The sequence below is a fragment of the Myotis yumanensis genome, unplaced genomic scaffold (genome assembly GCF_028538775.1).
Source record: "Myotis yumanensis isolate MYYU_CA2020_CCGP unplaced genomic scaffold, mMyoYum1.0.hap1 SCAF_5, whole genome shotgun sequence".
In the NCBI taxonomy this organism is placed as follows: Eukaryota; Metazoa; Chordata; class Mammalia; order Chiroptera; family Vespertilionidae; genus Myotis; species Myotis yumanensis.
In genome coordinates, this window is record NW_027223756.1 from 6,411,156 (window position 1) to 6,438,530 (window position 27,375).

Consider the following 27,375-nt stretch of genomic DNA (forward strand, 5'->3'; position numbering starts at 1 on the left):
GGAGCTACTTTTTATACAGGAAAGCTTCTAACGCATTGACGGGCTCTCAAAATCGCTGTTTTAAGGGGTAGTTTAACCACAGTGCAATCTCATTTTGCACCAGTGACGTAAAAGGTGTCCGTCAATTAAAGGAGAACTCTGCCCACCTCCTGTCGAAGGATCACAAACCCAAACAGGCGGAACTCTTGTCGTCTTTCTATCCCAGAAGGGTGAGTGTTTCTTCTGGGCCCTGCCAGAATGCTTTCTACGAATTTACTCCCATCAAGAATCAATTACCAGCTAACATTTCCTGCCCATCGTTGTCATGCAGGCGTTACCAAATCCATATATTGAACGACTGCAAGTCTGGGCTGGCGAGAATAGTGGTGAGGTGGGCAGCTGCGGGGAACGGACACCCACCCTGGCACGCCCCGCGGCCACGGAGAGTGAGGACGGGCGGGGTTTCTCCCTGAGACAACAGGTGAGCCTTGCGTGACTCTGCGGGCATCACTCTAGTCAGTGTCTGCCTCTTTGCACCACTTTTCCTTTTGCTACTTGGATTTCAAGAGGAAAGGGATCCATCCAAGTGAGTTTGAATCTTGCACCTTCCCCCGAGGGAACGGGCGTTTGGCTGGGTTTCCAAGGGAGAGGCCGAGGAATTTGGTGACGATTCCTTGTCATCATCTCTCTTATGTGCCTGGCAATACATACCACCTTGTCCTGCTTGGGAGCAGGACAGGTTAGTCAATGTCAGTAAGATCCTCTGTTTAGACAACATAGCCGCAGTGGCCAATTTCCCTGTAACTCTCACAGAGCCTTTAATTGTTATTATGCTTGCAGCTAACAAGTAGCAATTACAAACAAGCAACAAACCCCCACATAAATCTAATTCAGAATGCTCATATTTTCTTTAGCTCATTTTAAAATACAAATCAAATTGTTGGTTTAAATCGCCTGGTATTAGATTCAATTGCAATTTTACGTAAAAATGCACAGAGAGCCCTGGCCGGTGTGAGCTCAGTTGTTTGGAGTGTCGTCTTGAAAGGTTTGATTCCTGGTCAGGGCTCATGCCCGGGTTGCAGGCTTGATCCCCAGTAGGGGGATACAAGAGGCAGCCAATCGATGTTTCAATCTCATCTCTCTCTCTTTCTCTCTCCATTCCCCTCTCTCTAAAAATCAGTTATAAAACGCAGATATTTAACATCGAAAAGAGGCAAAAGTTATGGTAAAATGTAAGTAAGGAAGATACAAATGTATTTTTGGAAGAAATGGTGTATTTTTGAAGGTGTCTAATATACCTTTCCCCATTTATCTTACCTAGAAGCCTAAAATATATTTTTACAAGACCGTCTTCTTTCTATTCAGCTCCTGACTGAATTCCTCCTGAGTCTGAGAGTCTGACTCAGAAACTGCACTTGCCTGCCATCTCTTTTTATTAAAAATGCACTAAGTAGTTATTGAAATATCAAATATTAAACCCATTAAGGTAGAACTGGACTTTATTAACAAATGATTAGTTTGCTGTCTGGGCAGCGGGATCGATTCCCATATCAAACGGGTTCTGTAACACCTGAATATTCGGGCATCGCCTGGCGAGCTTTTGTTTTATTTTCCTTTCCCGCCACCCTCTCCTTGTCAGGCTGCGGTGACAGCAGCCGTGGGGGGAAATCCATGTCTCTGGACTGGAGATGCTGGAAGCAGGCTGCACACAGGCAGGCGGGGCTTAAACCCGCGGCTCTCGGTTCTCTTACTGTTAATTAGTAAGAACTCGAGTTCACACAGCAATCCAGTCAGCATACACACACATAGAAACAAAAGTTTTATGGAATCATTCTTTCCCCCATTAATGTGCTATTTTCAACTTTAATCTCTTTCTTTGTAAATCTGTGCCGAGCGTGACCCTCCTGTGCCATGACGGGCAAATGGAAACGACTAATTGGCCTACACTTGAGGCAACCTTGGAGCGGGGAGGCATTCCTGTGTCTCACTCCAGCTCGCTCCTCCCTTTCCTGGGATGCCTCGTGGCTTGGCCACTGTACGTACACTCTGCAGACACTGTGAAGGGGCCTCAGGGGTTTTTGCACCCTCCCGTTGGCCCCGGAGAGTCCCTGGGTGGAGGAAGAGGAAACAGCATTAGTAGGTGGGGAGCCTGCTTGATGGTTCTTTGGAGGTTCGTTAAGAGTCTCCGAGGCCAAACGTTGCTTGTTGTTATTATTTTTGTTATTAAAAATAATGACGAGCCAGTTTCCAAGATTGAGCGTGGATGGTAGAAAATTAACCTAGAGATGAGCAAACCTGTTTGTCAAGTACTTTTAATTTGTAAAATGTTTTCATGCCCGTAAGCCACTCAACCCTGTGTGTGGTGGGGCGTGGGGGACCATTGCCTTCTCCATGCAAACATCAGGGAGATGGGTGTCCTGACACATAAAGAGTGCTCTAAGCAGGAGCACCTTCGAAAGCGATGCACCATCTCTCACTGGGGGTAGCGAAAACCAGATGGAATAACCAACTGCAGAGGATGCAGGAGGAGAGGCTGGAGAAGATGATGCAGAGGAAGTGGTCCTGACATTTTGGGGGTCACAGCTCTTCCGAGTGTGGGACGAAAGCTTCGGGCCCTCAGAAAAGGGAAGGCTCTGCCGCATGGCATTGTGCCTTGAGTTCTCTCAGTGACTTCCTGTCTCTCTCACCCCCACGGAGCCCAGGTGAAGGGCTGGCACAGGCGACCTCTGCCACTAAGTGGCTTCTCCTGAATCCAGGCCTGCTGTCATCGACAGCTGGTGACAGACCTGGACCCAGAGTCCCGCCGGCCAGGCCTCTTGTATAGATCTCGCCTCCACGTGCCCCTGCAACGGCTTCTGCTTCCCTTGAGCACAAATTGGAAATGGGCTTGTAGCCAGCCTTCCAGTGGGTCTGCCCCCAGCAAGCTCTGGCCTGAGTACAAGTCAGACCAGACTATGAGGAGCAGGAGGACCCACGCCTTTGGTCTGCTCCCTGGTGAGGCGCCTCCTCTGTCAGGCCCATGACCATGGCCATGACCGTCTCCTTCTCCCTGGACGGAAAAATAGTTTCTCCAGCCTGCAGTCTCCAGCTGGACTTCATACCCACCCAAGCAGTTTTGAGGTTACAAAGTGGTGTCCCTTGGCGTGAACACAGCCCAGAGATAGGTCTTGTTCGGCCTATAACATGTGCTATAATTTTTTTGGAATGCATTGCCAAGATTTAAAGATGAGGGATTCATGTGCACGTTTGGGTTTCTGATTTTCCTCGGGAAATGGGATTACCGGAAGCTTCGGTCTCGAGTTGTCACAAGGCAATCGTTTCCTGGAGCTGAGCAGTGGCTGTCCCCTCCAGGGCTCCCTCCGTCCCCTCTGGTTCACCTACGTCAGCTATGCCGCCTTCCTGGCCCCGGAGGCATTTCAGCTTTTGGTTCCTGATCTGTGGTACACACCCTCACACCTGCCTGCCTTTCTCCTGCCTCACCCCACTCCGTCTACCTAAACCTTCTCGCTCCCTCACTATTTGCTTAACACATTCCACTTTGTTGCACAAAGGGATTGAAGCAATTATATGAAATAAATATAATACAATAATAAGAGGTAAAGTAATAAGAAAAACAGCCTCAGAAAATGTGGATTCGATTAGGAGGTCAAGACCACAGGGACCAAGAGAACACAGAAATTCAGGTCATTTGTTCTACGCAGTTACTACACTTGAGCCACAAATTGGCGCTGAGCTCTTATATATATTTTATTGCCCAGGAGAGGAAAACATATCCGATGCTTTGGGGGGCAGAGCTTTCCTCCTAAGTTGTCTCTAAAAGGACGTTTCCAACGGTTTCCGTGCAGGTGGGGTCTGTGAACACGGGGCACAGAAAGTTGGTGAGCGAGAAGGCTTCTTAGAAAACCTGAACACTCGGTTAAATAGCTCTTCCTTTGAAAGTAATGTGACCAAGGAGTCAAGTTAGTTTAAGCTTTTTTACCTCTCTGATACTGGTAATACCACCAGGCGATGTCTAGGAAAAAGTAAGAAAACATTTTACCAAATCCATTCATCAAAAAAGCAAAACACACTTTTCATTTTCCAGGGAGCGTCCGCTCCGAGGGAGTCTAGGTCACCGTCCAGCTCTACCCAGGCCAAGAGGTGTTGCAGGGGAGCTGGGCTGACCTCTCCCTGGCCTTTCCCCACCGTGAGAACAGGCAAGAGCGATGGGTCAGCTTGCAGTGCCCGCGGCTCCCAGCAGGGGGCTCACTGAGCATGCCCGCAGCCATGCAGCCATGCAGCCGGAAGAGAGATGGGATGGCATGGGGCAGAGGATGCGCGGATGTGGATGGGCCTCGGAAATACCTGCGCGTTTGCTTGAAGAGTGGCTCAGAGATACCCTCCACAGTGGAGGCCCCATTGCCCCTCTCCGCTACTTGGTGATTTGAAGCCGATTCTTTAACAACAATCCATGAAGTATCTACTATACATACCGGGAGGGGCAAAAGTACGTTTACAGTTGTCCCACCCTATGTATCAGTGCATGAAATAACTCTGTCCCCTGCTCTCATGGAGCTTACAATCTACAGATCTCGTCCCTTTTCAGGCTGGTAAGTAACAAAGATGCAGAAAAGGAAAGGGGCCCTTTAAAAACCCAGTTAGCACATTAGGACATGTGAACAGAATGGAGGTGGGTTCCCCGTGATGCGGAGAATAAAACAAGACAAAACATCAGCCCTAGAAAATCCTCATGGCAGCGTGGAGTGGGGGCCCCAGGTCCCAGAGCGTGGGACACAGGGGCTCTATTTGCTGCTCGCCCACTGGGAGTCTACCCGGGGATCAGCCTGGTTTTCCTCTGCAGGCCATTACTTGAACATCCTCCGGTCCTGCCAGTACCTCGAACAAGACTGTGGAAGGCAGCCCAGCCGCCACCTTAAGGGTGTTTTAGTCACTCCCACCTACAACCCCGACAGGAGGAACGTGGTTTCCTGCTGCCTCCCAAAGGGGTGCTGTCGGGGGCATCCAGGGGTAAGTGTTTCTGCTCTTGTCTGACGACCTGAATTTCATACGAGAGACTTATTTTGCTGGACTTAGCTGCCCTCTTCTACCCCTCTGCATAAGTAGCATTGGTATTTATTTTTTTCGAATAGACTTTCTTTTGAGAGCAGTTTTAGCTTTACAGAAAATGGGGAGAGTTCCCTCACACCCAGCCTCACAGTGTCCCCTATTATTAACATCTTGCTTTGGTCTGAAATATGTGTTACAACGGAAGAAACAAGATTGATAGATTATTTTTAACTGAAGTCCATAGTTTACATTAGCTGTCACTCTTCCCATGGTATAGTTCTATGGGTTTTGACACAAGTATAATGCCCTGTATCCCGCAGAACAGATTCACTGCCCTAAAAACGCGTCAGGAGAATTTTCATATGGACTGGGCTTCTCTGGCACGCCAGGGAGAGGGGAAGGACATCCTGTCTGCTCATACGGAGTTCTCTCAGGCTGGTACACACACAGACCAGGGATTACAAACTCAGATGGAAGGATGGGAGCGTGACCTGCAGCAGTCTGGGAAGAGAGGAATTGGACAGTGCTATTGAGACACTCAGGAACTAAGGGGCCAAGCCTGGAGGGGCCACAGAGCAATGGGCCTGACCCCCTGGACTCCTTATTCCCTAGGCATTTGCTAATTCTTAAAGGATAGTTCAAGAGAAATTAGGCCAGAGCCAAACAGAGTTTTCTGCAGGCTCGCCAAGGCAAATGGAACACCTTCAATACAAGAGAGCCATCGTCCAGGAAAAGCCAAACCCCAACTAAGTGCTGCTTGCAAGCATAAGGGCACAGGAAAGGTCAAACTGAGAGGATGGAAAAGGATACAGGATGCAAACTCCAAATCAACAAAAGCCTGCATGGCTCTTTTAACACAAGATATCAGAGACTTTCAGGCAAGACACTTTGCTAGAGAGGAAGAGAGAGCTTTCGTAAGATGCAACGATTCTAAGTTAGTGTGCACTAATAATACAGCTTCAAAATACACATAAGGGCTGACAAAACTAAAATGAGAAATAGCAAATTCACAACCACAGCTGGAGATTTAAAAGCACCTCTCCAATAACTGATAAACAACAAAGAATCAGTCAGGGACAGGAGATGTGAGCAATGCAGTTAACACATGTGGCCTCATGGGCACGCACAGGGCTCTTTCCCCAACAGTCACAGGGTGCCGTGCGTCCTTTCCAAGTAGAACATTCATCGAAACAACCCTCCCTGGGTCATAAAGCCAACCTCGACAAAGTGCAAAGACTTGAAATTACGCAGGGTGTTTTCTGTCCAGAGCGGAATTAAGCAAGAAATCAAGAGCAAGAAGAGCCCTGGCTGGCGTGGCTCGGTTGGTTGAGCATCCTCCCAGGCCCCGAAAGGCTGAGGTGCGATTCCCAGTCAGCCCACATCCCAGGTTGTGGGTTTGGATCCCCGGTTGGGGTGTGTGCAGGAGGCAACCAATCAATGTTTCCCTCTCACATCGATGCTTCTCTCTCTCCCTCTCCCTTCTCCTCTCTCTAAAAATCAATAACAATATATTTTAAAAAGAAAGAACAACAGGAAAATGAGGAAATCTCAGAATGTTTGGAAATCAAGCAGTATGGTTCGAATCCCCAAGTTACCCATGTATCCAGAAAGAAATCTCATGGAAATTAGAATGTATTTTGAACTACATGATAATGAAAAGATGGCATATCAAAACTGTGGGATGCTACTGAAACTCTACCTAGAAGGGAGTTTCAAAGATCCTGTTATACTTGAGCTACAGATAACTTAGGTGACCATGTGCATAGAACTGAATGCCGTGCTTCCTCGTGATACCACATTTCTAGTATCGCCAGTGGTCCATTTTCAGTGCTGCCTAAGCTGTGTTGCTTCCATTGGAGACGACATCAGTGATGGCAAGCTGGCACCTGAAAATGTCACCTTTGCTCTCCCCTTAAAGATGGTTGATTGGTTTGTTCTGGAAGGGTTTAGCACCATCTTTCTGATACCCCAATATAATGGGGTGAAGATCCTTGTTGGTGCCCATGTGGAGCAGAGACAGGAAGGAATTCCGTTTGGTCCTGAAGGGAAACCTGGAGGCGGAGGCTCCACGGCCCACACCAGCACACACGGCTCCTCGGCTCTGAATGTTATAAACTAACAACGGGTCCCGGGAGCGCTGAGCCGAGCCTTGAAAACGATTTCCTGAGTGTTCCAGACATTTTTTTTTAGTCTTCTTGGTTCAATAAAACTCAAGCTCATTTTTGCTCCAAGCATTTGTTCTCTTTATCTTGAAACCCTCCTGCCTCTTTTAAGCAAAATTAAATTTATACATTTCTCATTCATTCCCACCTCAGTCCTCAACATGCTCTAAAAAAAAAAAGTCCTATAAAAAAATCTGTGAGTACTGCTACTTCCATTAGATGGGAGGTTTTCAAGATCAAATGATTTAAAATTTTCCATACACAGTGTATTTCAGTTCTCTGACCTCTCTCCCCAAGCGAGGGTGTGTGGGAAGGGGAGTTGGATGCACCCTGCAACTTCTTGGGAGGGTAGTGATGGAAACGTAATAAAATTATTGAAAGTCCACAAAGTCACTACCGAGTTTGTGACAGCAATCACAATCCTGTTGTGTAACAGTCACACATTTTTCACGGAGACTGAGGACACAGAGACACTCCTGGGAAAGAAATGAGGCATGTAGAGGCCAGAGCTGGCAGAGAGAAGGAGCCCCATGCGTTGTTGCAGGAGGAGGAGGAGCAAGGCCAATACATGAGGGACCCACCCGTGTGTCCCCTTACCTCCAACACAATGCTTTAGTGCAGCTAAGACCCTGGCCAGACTACAAAACAGAAATGCCAGGTTCATGGTAGCATCTCCCAGGGGCAGAAATCTCCAGGCGATGGACCTCTTTGTCTGGATGAAACTTCTGACAATTGATGGAGGCAGCTCTGGCAGGGACCCCAGCTCCAGGGGGCAATTAGTCAAATGAGGCCCAAATCCTGCCACCACAGCATTCAGGCCACACTGGGGACACCTCCTGCCGTTTCTCCTTTGGTCTCAGCTGGACACGGCCCTGAAGTTCCAGCACATGCAGGTGGCCAGTCAATGAGCGAGGTCACTGTGTTGGGGACAGAGGGCATGTGGGTCTAGATTTCTGCAGGAAATAAGAGGATTACATGGGCGGGATTTTTGTTGCTCCTTTTGAATAGGAAGCAAAAAATGACAATTCATTGCAAATGGGGGTGGGAGGAGTAGTGTATTTCAGTTCTCTGACCTCTCTCCACACCCTCACGTGGGGAGAGAGGTCAGAGAATTGAAATACACTGTGTATGGAAAATTTTCAAGGGCACTTGTAGTTTCAAGATGGAAAAATGAAGATGCAGAGAGAGCTCGAAGAACTTTCTCAAAGGAAAAGTAAAATTGCCACGTGAATAGAACTTATCTCAGGTTGGCTTGCAAACATGTCAAACTTGCAGCATGTTTACACGAGGCTTGCGGCCCGCCGGCTGCAAGTGTGACATGCTTGATTTTCTCATCCATGGAAACTCACAAGATCAAGGTCAGGCTAAGGTGTGCACGCCTGTCTTTCAGCCCAGACAGCTTCAGGACTTGCCAGGTGGTGGTGCCTCTACAGAGGGCTCGCTTTGGTGGGCTGTGAAGAGCCTAAACACTGGCTCTTGGGACTGGGGAGAACAGGGGTGGGGGGGGAGAGGAGAGCCGATTAACAGCATTTTCTAATTTCCTGATGTGAATATTCTCACCAGGGCCTAGTTCAGGATCAGCATGAAGTCGCTGGATATGGATTTGGGAAGGGAAGTGCACGACCCCAGCTTGACCCAGCTCCCTCACACACTCCTGCTGTTTGAGGAGAGTGGGCACATGTTCAACACTCCCAAATCCTTATGCTCAGGTCCTCAAACCAACTTCATACTGTAGGTTCAGCACCTGAAACCCAACCAAATATACCCTTTCTTTGTTGTTAGTGTGAAAATAAACTTCTGTACACCATCTATATATACTAGTATAAAAGCCTAAGTGACCGTTATGACCAGTCAACAGAAGGATCGGTCACTATGACAATGCACTGACCACCAGGGGGCAGATGCTCAATGCAGGAGCTGCCCTCTGGTGGTCAGTGCGCTCCCATAGCCAACCTCCTGCGGCTCCTCCCCCTGGCCAGCCGGCCCCAATGGCCCTGATGACCCCGATCACCGGCCAGGCCGAGGGACCCTACCCATGCACGAATTCATGCACTAGGCCTCTAGTGTAAAATAATCATAGGTGGGGAAATACTGGAGATTGGCCAGGTGAGCGTTGGCTGGAATTCAGTACTAACGTACCCTTGGATTGAGTGCCTATGTTGGGGAATGCAGAGAGCATGGTAATAATTTCACAATTGATCTAATCATCTCAATGTCCCTAGGAGAGATATGGTTATCAGACTAATCATGCCCTCCTTCAATCTAAATAAGGTATGTCAAGTGCTCTATGCACATAGTAGGTGCTCCAAAAAATGTTAGAACACATACTATGACTATGATTTTTCAGGGTCATTCTCCACAGTAGAATCCAATATTCACATCTGTTATCTAGTTTCTAGGTCTAGATTATGCCTTTTCTGATGGATCTAGGTCAGCGGTTCTCAACCTGTGGGTCGCGACCCCTTTGGGGATCGAACGACCCTTTCACAGGGGTCGCCTAAGACCATCCTGGGGAGAGAGGATGGTCTTATTTACATTATGATTCACAACAGTAGCAAAATTACAGTTATGAAGTAGCAATGAAAATAATTTTATGGTTGGGGGTCACAGCATGAGGAACTGTATTTAAAGGGCCAGAAGGTTGAGAACCACTGATCTAGGTAATGAAATGTGCTTCTCTTTAACACAGGAAGATTTCCTCTTTCTGGGATTCACTCTGTCAGAGGCACCCAGGTGCCAGTTCAGTTGGACATGAAGTGGCGTAAGTGAGCATTGTCAGTCTGTATCAACTGCGGCGGACACGTGCAAACACAAGACTCTGGATGAAGGAGCACCGAGCACCTCGGTCCGCAGGTGCGTGGAACAGCACAGGGCACTGTGGGTGGGGGACACAGGAAACACAGGAAACACAGCCTGGAGCATGAGCCCGTGGGCGTAACCACGTAAGCCCTTGAGAAAATGCCCTGCCTCTTCTCCCTGAGAGTTACTACACGGCTCCAGTCCTCTGCCCTTAATAATCCAGACAGTCAGCGTGTGAACTGCTTTGCTCCATTTCTTAGCTGATGAAGGAAGCTGGACATCACCCCCAACTGGCGCAGAACAGCCCCGCGCCAGGCCTGCACCAGGTCGTGGGAGAGCGGGGGTCTCCGAGGCAGGGAGGAGGTGGCGAGGTGTCATCTCCAGGCCTCGGCTCGGCAGCCTCTTAACTGTGCGCTGAATAAATGAAGCCTGGGCAGACACACCTTGAATTATTAATGAAGTTATTCAGCCCTGATTGCTTCCCTCTTTTGGGGAAAGGTTACTCACTCCAATGCCTTTGATTAGACTACACAATACATCACAATTGGGCCTATTTTATGTGCAACTTTATGGTGATAATAGTTCTGTCTCATTTAGAAGCAAATCAGACATTATGAACTTCGTGATTTATTAATGTATTGATTTCTATAAATGTCAGCGCAGCTCACAGCCAGTCAGAGAGCCCGGGAGCAATCAGTGAAGGGCCAATAAAAATGGAAAATGAAACCATCATTAAAAAAAAAAAAAAAAAAGGAAATACTGCCTACTTAGAAGGCCCGCCGCCTCTTGGAATTGTTTCAAGACTCAGATCATTACATGAAGGCCTCCCCCCCCCCCCCCACGGAAGCAGCCTGCGTGCCGCTGTCTGGGGAAGCTCTGTCTGCCTGTTCTGTTTGGGCTGAAATAAACAAGAGGTGGGAGTCGGACCTGGAAGAAGCCTGGGGCCCTTGCCCAGACCCCTCACTCTGGAGAAAGCAGGAGGACAGGGGTGCTCCTCCATCAGTTTGCCCCTCTACAAACCACCACCCCCCTGCTGAGGAATCTTCAGGATAAAGGCCTGGATTCCCCAGCTGGCATGGAAGGGTCTGCTCTGGGGCCCTGGTTACCTTTCTAGCACAGTTCCCCGCAATTGCCCAGCGTGGGTTTTCTGTGCAGCCACAGTCTGCTGGTGTCTGGACCCCTGTCTCTGCCAGAGCATGGGATCAGCGGACCCCAACCCCAGCCGCTCTCTCAACCTGGCTTAAGAGCCACCTCCTCTGGCAGCTCTCACAGAATGCTACGTGAAAAGCTCTCTTTCTGTCCAAACTCCAGGAGCACTTACCATCTATATATATAAAAGCCTAAGCATCCGTCGCAACTGAAACAACCAAACAGATGACCAAACAGGCTGCGTGGGGCAACCAGGCCGGCAGGGGGGTTAGTGAGGGGTGACCAAATGACTGAGCAGCAGACTGCGTGGACAAACCGGCACTCCGACATCCCCCGAGGGGTCCAGGATTGGAGAGGGTGCAGGCTGGGCTGAGGCCCCCCCCCCCCATGCACGAATTTTGTGCACCGGGCCTCTAGTCTTCAATAATCACCAACAGATACCCGATCTACCTTTGGGGGTTGGAGCTTTCTTTTACCAGAGTGGGGTGGGGTGAGGAGACGGTGCCTTGTTCCTGTTTGGTTGGTTTTTATTTTTTGTATCTCACTCCCCAGGTGATGTCCAATGTCCACTTTGCACTTAGTAGGTGCTTAGTAAGTGCTCATTGTTTGCTAAGAGTGTGTAGAGCTACAAGCAGCTAATTAGGAAATACATGAAGAGCCTCGAGACAGCAGCCAAGAGGATACCTGGAAAGCATTTGGCTAATTAGCGGCCAATTCCATCGTTGGACAGCTTCCTTCGGAAATCCTAGTCTGGCAGCCCTCAGGGTACAGCTGTTGTCTCACTTCTTTTAACTGTGAATCTTGTCAACATTCATTCCACACAAAAGATGGATTTTTAGCTTCTCTTTAGAATCTGAAACGATAGCTATGCAGGCCTGCATTACCACCTGGCAGCAGCTGGCTGGAACTGAGGAGCAGTGGCTCGCTTTAAACAGGCATGAGCTCACTAGTAAACCGCAGTCCCCACTACTCCCTATTACCTCTCCACACTAAGACCAATGGACAGTTGTTATCCATCATCACTAATCTACATGACCTGCCTGAGCCTGCAATCCCTGTTTAACAACCCTCCTCCACACCACGTTTTTCCAGGTGACTTCCGTGCGTCCTGTGATCATCTAAAAGCGTCACAGAATATCAGGTTTTGGATACTCAGCAACATGGAGAAAAAGGGTGTCCTGTGAATAGAGAGAGCTTCTCCCGATTTGGGCTGTGTCAGATGTTTGCTTCTGTGCTGCTAACATCACACGTCAGGAATGGGATAGACTGCCCTGTTTTACTAGGAGAAATGGAATCAGAGATCTTATGAGCTATCCCTGGGGTCGCAAAGACAGCAAACAGAAGAGCAAAGACTAATCTCATCACCTGATTGACAGTCAGATGCTTTCTGACATCAGGGATCATCCTGTGGGTCCCTCAGGGGCCCGCTCATGCGTCTCTGTGGTTCTCTGTCTCAGCAAGTCAGGGACCAGCTTCCTCTATTCATGCTTTCCACATTGTCAGCGCTTGAGCATTTGCAGACCCAGTCTTAGGTGGCAGAAAGGGAGACGCCAAATGGTTTTCAGGGTCCCCTCCTCCCCTGCTTCAAGCTGCCTGCCGCCCATTTAGCATTTCCAATTCTGTTTCCCTTTTCTGAGCGCGAAAGCAACCTTCACCAGGTAACAACAAAGCTATGTAAGCCACAGAGCGTACGAATTACAGAGATGCTTTTGTCCTGCCCTCTAACATCACAGACGTGGCTGACCGGTCCAAGATCGCACACCGGATTCCTGGCAGAGCAGGATTAAGCTCAAGTCCGTCCTTCTGCCAACGCAGAGTTGTTTTCACAACGCCACTCACTCATTCGACAAACAATTGCTGAGTAGCTACTAAGTGCCAGCGACTCCTCTAGGCCCTGGGTGGTGGAGAGCAGGGGTCAGAGGTGGTGCTGTGTGCTGTGGATGAAAAATAAAGCAAGTGACAGCACTAGAGAGAAGCGGTCACCGGCGGCACTATTGTACACACGGGGGCCAGGGACGGCGCCCGCAGCTTAAGGGCTGGAGGCCTGCCTGCCTGGCGTCAAGAATACAAGAGGCTGGAGAAAGTGTCCGGGAAGACTTTTTCTAGCGAATCAGGAACTTCCTCTTTATTCTTGTTTTAGTTGGCCCAGGACCCTGCAGGGAGAACTAGGTCCTGGTAGTCATAATTAAAAGGGAGAGATTAAACATGTAAAGTAAGTGTGTTAATTAGCACAATCTAGGAAGGTAGGAAGCAGTGGGACCAGGTTAGGGATGTGAAATGCAACCTTGTATACATTTCAAATTATTTCTCAGAAATATTCCTAGGTGAGGAGAAAAGCAGGTTTTGTAAAATAAGAAATATCTATCTATCTATCTATCTATCTATTGATCTACCTCTAGAATATCATACATGAACATCTTAGCAATGATTATCTTCGAGAGTTTGGATTTTGAATGGCTGTTACATTCTTTTCTTTCTTTTTTTTTAAAATATGGAATGCTTCATGAATTTGCGTGTCATCCTTGTGCAGGGGCCGTGCTAATTTTCTCTGCATCGTTCCAATTTTAGTAAATGTGCTGCCGAAGCGAGTACACATTCTTTTGAGACTTAAATGAGCTGATGAGTGGAGGTGTACCTGGCATGCAGTATATGCTTCATAAATGCTACACAGCCCCCACCTAACTTGCCCCGAACCTGGAAAGAAGAGGGAAAAAGACACAGCCTGGTTAGAGGTGGTAGATTGGATACTCTCCATTCTGGAAGAGGCATTTCTGAGACAGTGTGTGTGTGTGTGTGTGTGTGTGTGTGTGTGTGTGTGTGTGTCTTCCATTGACCAGAACAGCAGCTGACAGCTGACATTTCAGAAGCATTTCCTAGGTACCAAGCCTGCATCTAGGCAGGGGTCCTCAAACTACGGCCCGCGGGCCACATGCAAATACAAATATTGTATTTGTTCCCGTTTTGTTTTTTTTTACTTCAAAATAAGATATGTGAAGTGTGCATAGGAATTTGTTCATAGTTTTTTTTTTTTTTAAAACTATAGTCCGGCCCTCCAACAGTCTGAGGGACAGTGAACTGGCCCCCTGCTTAAAAAGTTTGAGGACCCCTGACCTAGGGTTTCATGTGCATTACCTCCCATCACCTTCCCCAAGCCCCTGTGAGCTCCACACCGCTAGACAAAGGACCTGAGACTTGGAGAGGTAAGGTGACCTGCCCAAGTCCGCACAGTTGGACACGGCAGACCTGGGACTCAAATCCAGGTCTGCCTGACGACACAACCCTTGTTCTTAACTGCACATCACGTGTGTGCGCGCTATAACCGCATCGAACTGGGTGAAAATTCCAACTTTGCCACTTGCATGCGATCCTACCCCCATCCCCGGGTCCCGTGAGGACCAAGTGTGACAGGCATTCGAGACCCGTGCCTGGCACCCTGCAGTGCTTGCGTGTGCCGTCCCATGCTCCCTCATTTGGGTCCCCAAGGGCCACTCCACGGCACCTGGGTCTGCTGGGGAAGGGTCCCAGAGCTCCGCTGCTGAAAAAGCAAATTTTTATTTTATTTTTTTTGCTGTAGCTGTGCAGCTAGATCTTTAATATTTAATTAGGGAGACCTTCCGCTTGGAGAGAGGGCAGGACTTGTTATTAAATCCCTGCTGCTCGGGCTCCCTCACTCGCCCGTGGGATTATTCATTCATTTCCAGTCACACAATTTAATATTGCAGCAGCTAATGGGGAGATGTTGATAATTTGTAAAGCTGGTTGGTCCCCAGGCCATTGCAGGAAGTTCTGTGCCTGGGCCTGACGCGGGGCTCGGGCAGATTCCTGGGAGGCGAGGGCTCCCCGGCGCCTCCTTCTCATTATGGGCAAACATCCCCGATGCCCCTGAGATGCCAGTGGGGAGTCAGGAGGATCGGAAGATGTTCGCTGCACAGTCACAGCCTCTAGGAGTCAGGATCCTGGGACGCCTGGGTACCCTAAAGGCTTTTTGTGTTAAACTTGGCACCCAGGGTTTGTGTTAATCAGGTGCAGTAAGGCATGGGAATGACTGTCACAGACAAAGAAGTTTACACTCACAGGTCCCTAAAAACAGGCAGCACGCACGCCAGGCAGGGCCATGCAGAAGGGGGGGGGCGGGGGGGAGCGTGGCCCACAGCCGTTATTGGGGATTTCGTGGGAAGGGACTGGTGAGGCCGCTCAGGTATGTGAGTAAGTTTAGGATTAGAAAGTTTGGAGAATTTTGGCAGCCTCCGAGCTGGGGGAGGGCCGCCTAGTTGTCCAGTACCTGGCCCTGGGGTGACTTAGGGCAGAGGGAACGCTGGCTTGGTGGGGGCGAGTTAGATAAAGGAGATGGCTGGGGCAGGGGCCGGATTGCTGGTTTGCATATCGAAGGCACACTTGCAGGGGAGTCATTGGCAAGTCCTAGGAACAGCGGCTCTGGGAGGTGAGGGGTCGTCTCTCTAGGATCTAGGCCCCAAATGCAGGAGCATCAAGAATACAGAAAATAAGAAAATACAGTCACTGGAGTTAGGTTCTGCAGTCAGACAGACGTGGGGCCAAAATGCCTCCTTTGGCATTTCCTCGCTGGGGTGTTGGGCGTGACCATTCCTGGGATCAAATTGAGGTACTCAATACCCCCCTCCACCCCCCGCCCCCTATACCGACTACAGCAAAGCTCGGGCCTATAGGCTGAGCCCTCCCGGCGGGTTCTCCGCAGGAATAGGCAGAAGGGCCTTTGTCAAACAGCCATCCAGAGGGCATGGACCATGGAGTGCCTATTACGTGCCAGGCACGGGGACGGCAGCGGGACTGCGATGGTGAGCAAGGACAGGTGTGGTTCTTGGCCCCAGTGAAGTCACAGTTTGGTTCGAGAGGAACTTCCCCTAGACCAGTGATGGCGAACCTATGACACGCGTGTCAGAGGTGACACACGAACTCATTTTTTTGGTTGATTTTTCTTTGTTAAATGGCATTTAAATATATAAAATAAATATCAAAAATATAAGTCTTTGTTTTACTATGGTTGCAAATATCAAAAAATTTCTATATGTGACACGGCACCAGAGATAAGTTAGGGTTTTTCAAAATGCTGACACGCCGAGCTCTAAAGGTTCGCCATCACTGGCCTAGAACCACAGACACAGGTATAAATTGTCACTGTGAGACGCGCTGCAAGGGGGCGCTATTGGGTGCTACGGGAGGGAGGGAGTGGCAGGGGGCTCCGGTGTAGTGTGGGCAGTCGGGGAGTGATGGTGGCCTGAGATCTGAAGGGGCGGGAGCTCACTAGAGGGGAAGGAAGTGTGTGTGTGTGTGTGTGTGTGTGTGTGTGTGTGACATTCTAAGTGGGAGGGAAGATGAGCTGGCGCTTCGCAGGACCCTCCTGTGTAGAGGCTCTGGGGAAGGAGAAATCAAGGTTCAAAGGAAGTCCATCTGAATGTGCCCTTGCTTTAAAGCCTCCGGTGGCTCCCCACTGCCTGCAGGAGAAAGGCCATGCTCCGTAATGAGCGGGCCAGGCCTTTCATGATCTGCACCCTGCTTAGCTCTCAGGTTCAAATAAACATGGTCTCTCTCCTCCCCACTGTCCCCCTGCCACCCACACTCACTCTCTCCAGTGCTTGCTGTTCTGCCAACACGACTTCCTGGATGATGCTTTCCTGCCTTTGCACGTGCTCTCGCCTCTGCCCGCTGCCTGATTTCCTTCCCTGTGTGCTGGGTTACGTTCCGGTCTCCTTCAGATCGGTCCCCTTGCACTGCACACCTCCAGGGGACACTGTTCAGACGACAGTGTGAGTGGATTCTGCTGGGCTTGTGCAGCCGCCATAAAACGTCACCTCGAGGGCCACTTCCTCAGACACGGACGCTCTGCTGTCCGCCCTGGCAGCATCGGCACAGGGGATGGTCGGCGCAGCGAGACTTTTCTGTCCCCCTGACCAGGGGCTCCTCGAGGCTGAGGCAAGTTCAGTCACTCATTTAAACAATAGGTGCTGAGCTCCGATTCGGTGCCAGGTACTATTCTAAGTGCCAGCAACATGGTCACAGAGAAGTCAGGCCTGTGCTCAGTTCAGCAGGACTGGCACGTTAAACACATAATCACATACATGAATATGCAGTTATGAATGGTCTTAAGTGCTGTGAGGGAATAGTGGGGGTTCCAGCAAGAATCTGATTTGAGTTAGAAGGAAGGAGAGTCTGCCCTGCCATTGGTTGAGTGTTGACCCATGCACCAAGAGGTCGCTGGTTTGATTCCCGTTCAGGGCACATGCCCAGGTTGCAGGCTCAATCCCTGGAGGGGACTGTGCAGGAGGTAGCCGATGTTTCTCTCTCATCGATGTTTCTATCTCTCTCTCTCCCTCTCCCTTCCTGTCTCTCAAAAAATCAATAAAAACACATTAACAAAGAATAAAGAAGGAAGAAGCATCTGCAGACATACGACCTGAAGTGTGAGGGTGAGCGAGTAGTAGGACGAGTTTCCGAGAAAGTGAACAGCATGTGTAAGGACGATCAGACAAGGATGAGTGCGTCCTTTTGAGGAACTAACTGGAGGCCAAGTGGTGGAGCAGAATGACCGAGGGAGGAAGTGGGGTGTGGTAACTGGTCAGGTCAGTCAACTTTGGGTTTCCACCTTTCAAGCAATGGGAAGCAGAAGTGCCACATTTATAACTGCCCCAAACTGGAAACTCACCTAAGGTCCATCAACCGTAAAATGAACACAAGTTCTTAGCACATTCACACAATGAAATGCTACACAGTGATGTGACTGAATTAACCGCAGCAGCATCCTCCGGTATGGATGACCCCGGAGAGTGCAAGTAAAATTGATCTTTGCTGTTAGAGGTCAGGACAGTGGTTATCCTTGGAAGTAGCGATTGGAATGGATCAAGTAAAGAGCCTCTAGGATGCTGTGGTGGTGGTGGTGACTTGTCTCCTTCTTCTGTTTTAAATCTGGGTATCGGTTACATGGGTTTTGGTGCACATTATCTCTCTATATAAAAGGTTAATATGCTAAGTGTCCGACCATCCAGGTAATGACGTCACATAGCAACACCCGGCTTTCTCTCCCTAGCGACCAGCCTCCTTGCAGTTTCTTCAGCCCAGGAACACTACCTGCTTTACAACTAGGTGGAAACATTTCACACTTTAATCAAATGTCTGTGAAGTATTTTCCCGTGCCTCATCTCATTTGACCCTCACAGAAGTCCTGGAGTGGGTAGATAGGAGACTCGGTGGAATCCTATTTTCTTTTCATTAGAAACTTGACCCGACTGAAAAGAAGTAAGAAATGGTGGACCTTGAAAATGACTTCAGATTTTCTCACTGCGCAGAATATAGTCAAACACTGCTGCAGTTAAATATTTACCCTTTGTTCTCCCTGCGTGATCTACAATAATAATGTGCTTCGTGTTGATATTTACTGCTGTGTTGCTGATAATTACCTGAAAGAGAAGTTGGGGTGCTTCACTGGGCTAGAAAAAGTTTAGCTACACCAGAAAGCAGGCCTAATGAGGCAAGTTTATTCTATATGTATAAAAGGCTAAGTTGACTCACACATGCACGATACATATAAAGTTCTCACTGGCGCCAATCACATGCATGTGTTTTGATCTGTCATTGTCAATCGTGAATTTGGTTGACACTTCCATTATAGAGAAAGGACAAATAGCGATATTAAAATATTTCTTCTAATTAATTTCCTTTCAATGTGCACAAATCCATGCACCTGGCCACTAGTATTTCAATAAGATGCAGACAGACCTGGTAGGAGAGTGCTGCAACTGGCTGAGAGGTGATGTGAACTCTGAAGGAGACCACTAAGAGGCAGATTTTGCATCTCTTTAGCAGAGAGAGTCCACCAGACTTGGGGATGTATGGGGGCGGTGCGGTGTGAGGGGAAGGGACCAAGAGGTGACAAGGACGACTTACCAGGCTTGAGCAATTGGGTGGAGGGTGGAACTGTGTTGTGCAGTGGGGAAGGCTGGGAGAGAGCTGTGTCACCTCTCTGTATGGTGGGCCCTAGCAGTGGGGCTGGTACAGAGAATAGGTGTGGTTAATGCTGACTTATCTTTGGCTATTTTAAGTCAATAACCTAGAAATTGGTGCAGGGAGGACAGCTAGTTACCAACCTCGTGTTCTACGCATTTCCTCTTCTTAGGATAGTTCAGAATCATTTGTTCTCCAAACGACACCTTTTTGTAGGAGGGTTCATGGATGCTTGTCAAGTGGACAGAACACACGTGTTCTCCTTGCAGGTAGAACACCAGGTTGTGTGCACGGGCGCCAGTGGGAACAGCTGCGGATGCTCCTCGTGGTCCTCCTCGTGGTCCTAGGTGTGAAGAGGCGAGGGAGGGACATTTCGGGAGAGCCTGTCGGTGAAGCTGTTGTGTCCAATGCATGCCCCAGCCTGCGTTACATATGCCTTCAGTAACCGCATGAGGGTTAGTTATAAGCACCCATTTCTAGGTCATTAGGGCTTGGTTACTAGTCATCAAGGGACAAAGTGGCAATGTGAACTGCCTTTGTCTTTGCCACACTGCCCCTGTCTGGGCGGGATGAAGGTCTGAGAGGGTGGTGGAGGTCACCTCATCTCAGTCTCCACCTCAGTCCCCACGATGACAGGACGGAGTCCTGATGCTGAGAAAGTGCTTGGAGATCTCCCAAAAAAGAGCATCTCTAAGGTTCTGTTTTGCCATAAAAAAACAACAACATTTACCCATAATGTCTCTTTATAGGATAATAAAAATGAACCATCTGTGGTTCATTGGGAGCCGCCTCAGGCTTATTAAAAATATATGAATTTTTACTTTAAGAACGAGATGGCCGTATTATTCAAAATTGCAAGCTAAAATGTATTATCTATTATTAATTTATACTTAATAGACATCTTTCTTATAGATTAGCATTCTAATTACTTCTGAAAAAGTGGGCAGCAGCAAGGCGAGGTTTCCAATTAAAATGGTCCCGAAGATAAATTGAGGTCTTTGGCTGAGAGCACGTCAGCCTTTCCCCCATCCGGGATCGATGGCATTTGTCATCCTGGAGGGGCCAGGCCAGGATGCTCATTTGTGCTAGATCTGCCCCCAGAGTTTGGGGTTCTCTGGGGTCCTTCCCACCACGGTTCCTGCAAAGGCGCCGCCTGAGAGCCACACGCCTGAGAGCCGCACGGGTGAGCGAGCCGGCAGGGCGAAGCTGCCTCCACCCTGCCTCCTGCTGCCTTCCCTCCTGTCAGCCGCCTGGCCATCCTAGGGACTCTACCCTTCTGCTTGCTAATCTTCCCCTGAGCACAGCCACAAAGTCCCTATATGACAGGAGAAATCACAGGGTCTTTCAAATACTTTATACAATTGAAAAACCTCATTCATGTCAATTCAAATCAGGCCATGTTGACGGAGAGCCTTTGGCAGTCAGATGCTTGCATCTGTGAAGTCGGAGAAGTGGAAGGAGTTGGAGGCAGTACCCAGAGAGTTTGGCTTGAATTCCATACAATTCTGGCGCCTGCCCAATGGCGTTGTCTCGTATTGCAGGACACTCACTTGTCGGGGTCTTCCTGAGGGTTAGGTGCTACCCAGGATCCAGCACATAGTAGGCGTGCAGCAGGCGGGGCTCCTTCCTCTCCTTCTCCTGTCTATTCTTGTGTGAGGAGGGTGGTGGTGAACTGAGTCTTGGGTTACCTTGCTTGGGTGTCAATCTGGCGCCATCTTTTAAAAAAATATTTTTATTGATTTCAGAAAGGAAGAGAGAGAGAGAAGGAGAGATAGAAACATCAATGATGAGAGAGAATCATTGATCGGCTGCCTCCTGTATGCACCACACTGGGACCCGAACCTGGGCATATGCCCTGACCAGGAATTGAGCCATGACCTCCTGGTTCATAGGTCAATGCTCAACCACTGAGCCATACCAGCTGGGCATTCTGGTGCCATCTTTAAATGACAATGTGTGGGAGGCTGGCCTGTCCCCAAAGAGGCCAGCACAGGGCAAAGAACACAGAACCATATCCGGAAACCCCTGGTTTCTATTCTCTGAGCTTTGATTCCTTCTGCAATGAAAAGGTAGTGGGGGTGGTGGTGGTGGCGGCGGGAGGGGGGGGGGGGGTTGGGGGGAGAGGATAAGGCACTGGATTTCTACTTTCCTAGCCTTGGGAAGTTCTCTATATTTTTAGTTTATTAATCAATTATGGACCGAGTCTCCAGAAACTTCTCTAAAGTCACCTTGAACCTGTACTATTTTAAACTTATATGAATTCCTTCTTGAGAGACCAAGTTTCATTAAGTTTATTAGTTTTGGGCACGTCAAACTTCTTTTAATCAGTCCTAGTGTACCTCTTTTAATTTAATTTTAGTATGTTTAGGATCTGCTCAGCACTCATTTATTTGTTTAACAAGCATAGAAGCACGTCCACGCTCTCTGTATTAAGGTTTTAGGAAAGAGGGCATTTGTATAAAAGAAGTTTAATGAATTCCTGTGTCAAGACATGCTGAGTGCTTTCACATCTGTTAATTTTTTATCTTCCCAGCAATCCTGGGAGGTGAGTTAGTGTCCCCAGTTTGCCACTGGACAAGCTAAGGCTCAGACAGCTTAAGGGACTCCCCCGGGCCCCACGGAGTAAGTGTCTGTACTGGGATCTCCCTGTAAAGCTACGCTGCTCCCACGATGTCGCAAGAGGGTTGCCCTGTGATAACCCGCACCCAGCTTCTTTCCGCCTCCTCCTCTTTACACACGGAGATGGAAGCGATTATTCCTGGAGGAGCTCCGCGCTGGTTCGTTGCTTCTCCTGACCTGGAGGATTTTTAAAAACTTATTCATTTTTTATTTATTTTATTAATTAAATCTTTATTGTTGAAAGTATTACAGATGCCCTCTTTCTTTCTCCCACTGACCCCCTCAAGCCCGCCCCTGCCCCCCGCCCCAGGCCTCCACCACCCTGTTGTCCGTGTCCATGGGTTATGCATATGTGCCTACAAGTTCTTTGGTGGATCTCTTCTCAGCCACCCCTGCCTCCCCCCTGAGCTTCCACAGTCTGTTTCATGCTTCTTTGTCTCTCGCTCGCCTTGTCCAAAATGGCTCGGAGCAGAGACCCGAGAGGAAGGGTCCTTCGGGGCTCCCATCCAGCAGCCTGCTTCTTCCCTGTTGCACTTGGCCGTGGCGGGATCTGAGGGTACGGTGCAGGGACGGCTGCAGCTTAATGCAGACCTGGCTGCGCCGGAGCCCGTCCATTTCACACCGCGCATGTTTCATTGCATCTGGCCAGTGCGTGTGCTGCCTGCTTGGGGATCTTTGCTGGGGTGGTTCTTGGGGAAATTGAGGGCATGTATATCAAGCAGTTTTTGAATTATGTCTCTATTAGCCTCTGTGAATGTCTCTCTGAGGAGGCCAGGAGAGCTCTATTAGCGGAGCAGTTTAGAACAGGATTGGAGGAAGCCGTGGGGGGATATCCCGCAGGGAACAATCATTATAAACAGCACTTCCATGTAAACAGGCCTTAATGTGTTTTCTATATTGAATTCCTGAGAGTGAGACTCTCGGGTGTCTCAGCGCCTGCTCCAGGGCCGTCCCCCTGAAGTGTGGGGAACTGAGGCAGAGGCTCCGTGGGCCCTGCTGGCTCCCTGGGCACCACGAGCCTCTGAGACCATGGCATTGCTGAGCTTTGGGCAATGTGATGATAATGGTATTGTTGTGTGACCTTGAGGAAGTGACCTTGGGCAAGTCACTTCCTCCCTTTGGCCCCTTGTAGAATATTTATTGTGTTAGCACGGAGCCAAGTGTTCTCACACAATCCTCCCGGCATCCTGCAAGCTGAGGTATATTATCCCATTTCACAGACTAGGAAACTAAATTTCATGGAAATTATGTACTTTGCCCAAAGTTATAAGTCAACATATAACAGAGCTGGGGTTTAAATTCTGGCCTCTGATCCAATTCCAGGGTTATTTCCATGGCTCCTGGTCACTTCCCTGCTCTTCAGGGTCTGGTCCAGCTAAGTGTTCTATGACACATTCCTTTTCGTTGCCAGAAGCTTGGTGCTCTCATCTTCCCTTTTGCAACACCCCCTCAACTTATTTCAACTCTAGCAGCCTTGGGAATGGAAACATCGCCCATTAGTTCTGTTTTATGGCTGCTGATGGTACAAGCCCAGTGCACACATAAGGCGTCCTAACGGATGGGTGGTTGTCATGGTGAAGATGCTGTAGGAATGCTGTGGCCCTGGCTGGGTCAGATCCCTTCTGTCCGCCATGGAGGCAAGTACATCATGGGTCTTCTTACATGGCGTGAAATCACGGGGCTATGAAAACTTCAAGGTTAGACCGATCTTAGCTGGTACTCAGTGGTTTTCAAACGCCTATAAAGGCAAGGAATTCTTTAATCAAAGGAAATTTTGCATGGAGGCTAACTAAGTACGAAAAATGGGTGAAAGCTGTCAGAGGCTGGGCTAGAGTGGGAGGTCAGTGTCGCTGTCCTTCCCCAAATCCCATAAGGTGATTGTGCAGATCACCATTTGGAAACCACTAATCTAATCACACTGATCATTTCACAGATGACCAGTGTGAGCGCAGAGAGGGACATTCGTGTTGCCTGAGGGATAGGATTGAGTGTGGAGTGGAGGTCTACTGATGCCACCCAGGCTCTTTGCTGAATCGTGTAGAAATGGCATGGAGGGTGTCCCAGGGCCGCGCTTGAAAGGGTTCTCAGGTCCTTTGCTATGAACAGCTTGGTCACTAATTTGTGCATGAACGAATCCATTTATCACTGGCTTTCACTGAGAATCCATTGAGCAGGTAGGAGAACGTCTCTATTCTTGGACTATTCTCTGCAATACCAGGCGATGACCCCAGGGCAGGCCAGAGCGGACTATTTAGCGTGTGTGTGTGTGTGTATGTGTGTGTGTGTGTGTGTGTGTGTGTGTGTGTGTGTGTGAAAAGGGAAAAGAGAGGGCTGGAGAAGGAGTCAGGCTCTGGAGGAAAACAGAAGCCCACCAGAGAGGAGCAAGAAGTAACTCTGTGTTCAGTGTGCGATGTGGAGTCTTTGCTGTGAAGTTGGAAGCCTTTGTCTGGGCCCCAGTGCATTTCATGGTGTGAGAATAAATCCCTGGGCCTGTCACCCAGTAGTTATTTGTTCATTCATTCGACACTTCCTGAACATCTACTATGTGTTGGGCACTGTGCTGGGCAGAGGGAATATGTGGTGAGCGGGGCAGACATAATCATTGTCTTCATGAGTTAGCCCCTCCCCAAGTCTCCCCTTTGTCTGCAGGATAAAGACATTTATTCATCCATTCAGCAAATGTTTATTCTTGGTGCCAGAACCGACTTTCCTCTTCAAGTCAATTCCCCTAGGAGGCACTGTTCAGGTGACTCCTGAAGAGACAGGTCACCTCAACCATCTCCCCTCTAGCTTTTAAATTAAGCAAACATGAAAACAGCTGACAGTCTAAAGCCAGTACACTAGGTTAGCACCATCATTAAAGAAAAGTGTTTTACTCAGGCTCTTCATAGACAAATTCACTGGCAAAATGATTGCCTGCGCGGGGATCTGTTTTTCAAGAGGATTTCTGCATCAGTGAGCGTGCAGGGGGAATGGGACATAGACTAGGTGGGTTTTGACGGAAATGGACTAAAAGCAGGGAAGTCAGGCAGAGAATGAATGGAAAGACCGGCCCCACTGGGCATCACAGTAGGAGGCTCTGAGGAGCATGAGAGAGGTTTGGGGCCTTGGAGCTGGATAGAGAGAAGATAAGGGGATACAGGGAGGGCAGGTGAAGGCAGAGAGGAGCAATCTGTGGGTGGCTTTGACATTTTAATCTTTGGGTATTGCCTTGAAGGAAATAAAGGAACAATACTGCAGCGCTTACTCATTTCAAGGGCTCTGGTTCAATAGAGTGCTGCACTGAATATAATAAACGAACGACTGTGTGCAACACCGAAGTCTATTTCAGAAAACCTCCAATGCCCAGCCTGAGAGATGACAGGAGCAGTAACTAGACAGACTGTTTTGTACAGCCAAGTTGGTGGAACTCAGAGACAAAGCAGGATTTCTCCCTGGGGCTGGCTTTGTCTGGGGTGTGGTATTCTGGCCATAGCAAGGTGGGCTGCTGTGACTTTTCCTGCAGTGTAGTCTCTAGAGATTGAAGCCCAAAGAGCAGCTGATAAACTGTTAATTAGCCAGAGGACTGTAAAGGCCAGTGGTGATAGGATGTAACCTACTGGACACCCCAGTGAACCACAGAGGATCAAGGGCTTGCCGCAGACCTGGCTAAACCTCCGTCCTGTTATTGTCTCCCCACGCCCCTCCCTTCCTCTCTCCCTATTCCTTACCTCTTCCTTCCCTGCCATTATGACCACTTCTCTCTTCTCTCCTCTCTTTTCCTCTACTTTTCACCTTCCTCTCCTCTTTCTCCTCTTCTCCTTTCTCTTCTGTTCTGTCTGTAGTTGAAAATATTATGGACTGTCCAAGCAGGTTTATTTTATTCCTTAAGTAGATTTTATATTCACTTTTCTTAATACAAAAATCAGGTGGTAGCCCTTCTATGTCGCCACCCAGGAATCTGCATCATTATCATTAGCTTCTGAGCACGGCTGGTGTCACAATGGACTCAGCCTGGGGATAAGGTGGGATTGGGTTGCTGGGGCAAGCTAGGGGCATGTTCCCTTTACCTGTAGTGCAAGGGGTTGTTTTAAAAAGTGAGAATTCCTCACTTCTGCAATAACTGTATAAATAAAGAGGAAAACATGTTTCTACAAATCCGGTGAGTTGAACATTTTATGTTTCCCTGTCTCTGAAGAACCTCAAACCAATTACATGCAGTTGCTTTGGTGTGTATGGGCTCTTACTCCCTCTCAGAAGCTATGATCTTGGGTAGAGAAAGAATTTGGAAACGTCCATCACACTTGCTATGACAGACTGTAAAATGCCAACTCTTTTATAGCTGCCAATCTAGATGGGTGGTAGAAGGTTTTCTCAGCTGCAGAATGGGCTTGGGAAGAAGGTGGGAATGTGGTAGACTGACTGGAGTCAGTTCCATTTTGTTGGTCATGTTGGGGGTTGTCAGGCTGTGGCTGCCTAGATCTGGGGGCAGCTCTAGATACCCCTCTGAGACCCACGGGAAGGCTTCTGGACACAGAGTGCGTTCTCCTGATTGGAGGAGGGGAGTCTGGCTGGTCCCTTGCTGGTCATACAAGTAGAGAAGTTCTAGAGACAGAACTGGTTCCCCCAGACAGGGGATGGTGCTGTGCTCATGGGGGATGAGATTTCTGAGGAAAGCCCTCCCATTTATCTTGAAAGAGGTATGTTCTGGGAACAACATAAAGCCCAATAATGTAACGAGGATATTGTAATGAATAGATCTGGTAAGTAGAGAGGAAAATGGGAGACAAAAAACGTAAGTGTCCTTGTCTTCTGATATTTCATAGAAGGTGGGCAATAGACCCTGCTTAAAACCAGTATTTAAGTAATCAAGGATTAAGTGGGCCACATAAAATATAACTATATCTACAGAAGAATTAAAAATAACTAATCAAATCTGGAGGCAGAAAGAAGAAAAAGAGAAAAGAGAGAAGTGTGGCTAAGTGTGGAGAGGAGTAATCCACTTGGGTTAATTCATTTATTCAATGTGGGAGTGTGTATGCACCGTGTGTGTGTGTGTGTGTGTGTGTGTGTGTGTGTGTGTGTGTATCAGCAAGGCCAGGCTTTAGGGGAGAATCAATTCCTTGCCTCTTCCAGCTTCTGGTGGCTGCCAGCACTCCTCGACTTGTGTCCACATCACTTCAAGCCCTGTTCCATCTTCATATCACCTTCTCCTTTTCTGTCTGTGCCTAATCTCTGTCTGTCTCTCTCTTTTATGACACTCATGATGGCATATAAGTCCTAACCTGATCGCTCAAGATAATCTCCTCATCTCCATGTCCTTAACTTAATCACACTTGCAAAGAACCTTATTCCTTATAAGGTGACATCTACAGATCCCAGGGATTAGGACCTAAAGTCTCTGGGGGGCCATGATTCAGCCCCCCATAACCCGACTGAATGAGGTGATGAGTACTTTACCACCATAACCCAACTGAATGAGGTGATGAGTACTTTACCAGTGGCAGCCAGAGAAGAAAAGGGACTCACCTAAGGTCACAAACTGATAAATGGCACATCCAGGATAGGAACCCAGCTCTTTTGACTTTGGGCCCAATATCTATACAACTTCAAAGTTACTACTGGAAAATAAAATAAGATTAAGATCAAGAGCCCAAGAAAGACTACT

General features: G+C 48.6%; 1 protein-coding gene and 1 non-coding gene across 5 annotated transcripts in view; both read right to left on the reverse strand.

The window, feature by feature from the left end:
• The window catches only part of KCNIP1 (potassium voltage-gated channel interacting protein 1), a 256,313-nt gene that overhangs the window by 8,478 nt on the left and 220,460 nt on the right, over positions 1-27,375 (reverse strand). For 2 of the 4 annotated variants that reach the window (XM_070414423.1, XM_070414421.1), the window contains exon 2: positions 3,959-3,991. The exons of the other annotated variants lie outside the window; for them this stretch is intronic. In XM_070414423.1, coding sequence (XP_070270524.1) covers positions 3,959-3,991 — 33 coding nt within the window. The remainder of the gene's footprint in view (positions 1-3,958; positions 3,992-27,375) is intronic. 4 annotated transcript variants of the gene reach the window in all.
• LOC139011806 (U6 spliceosomal RNA) lies at positions 13,621-13,727 on the reverse strand. The gene has a single exon (XR_011471639.1). It is a non-coding gene; the product is annotated as a U6 spliceosomal RNA (small nuclear RNA).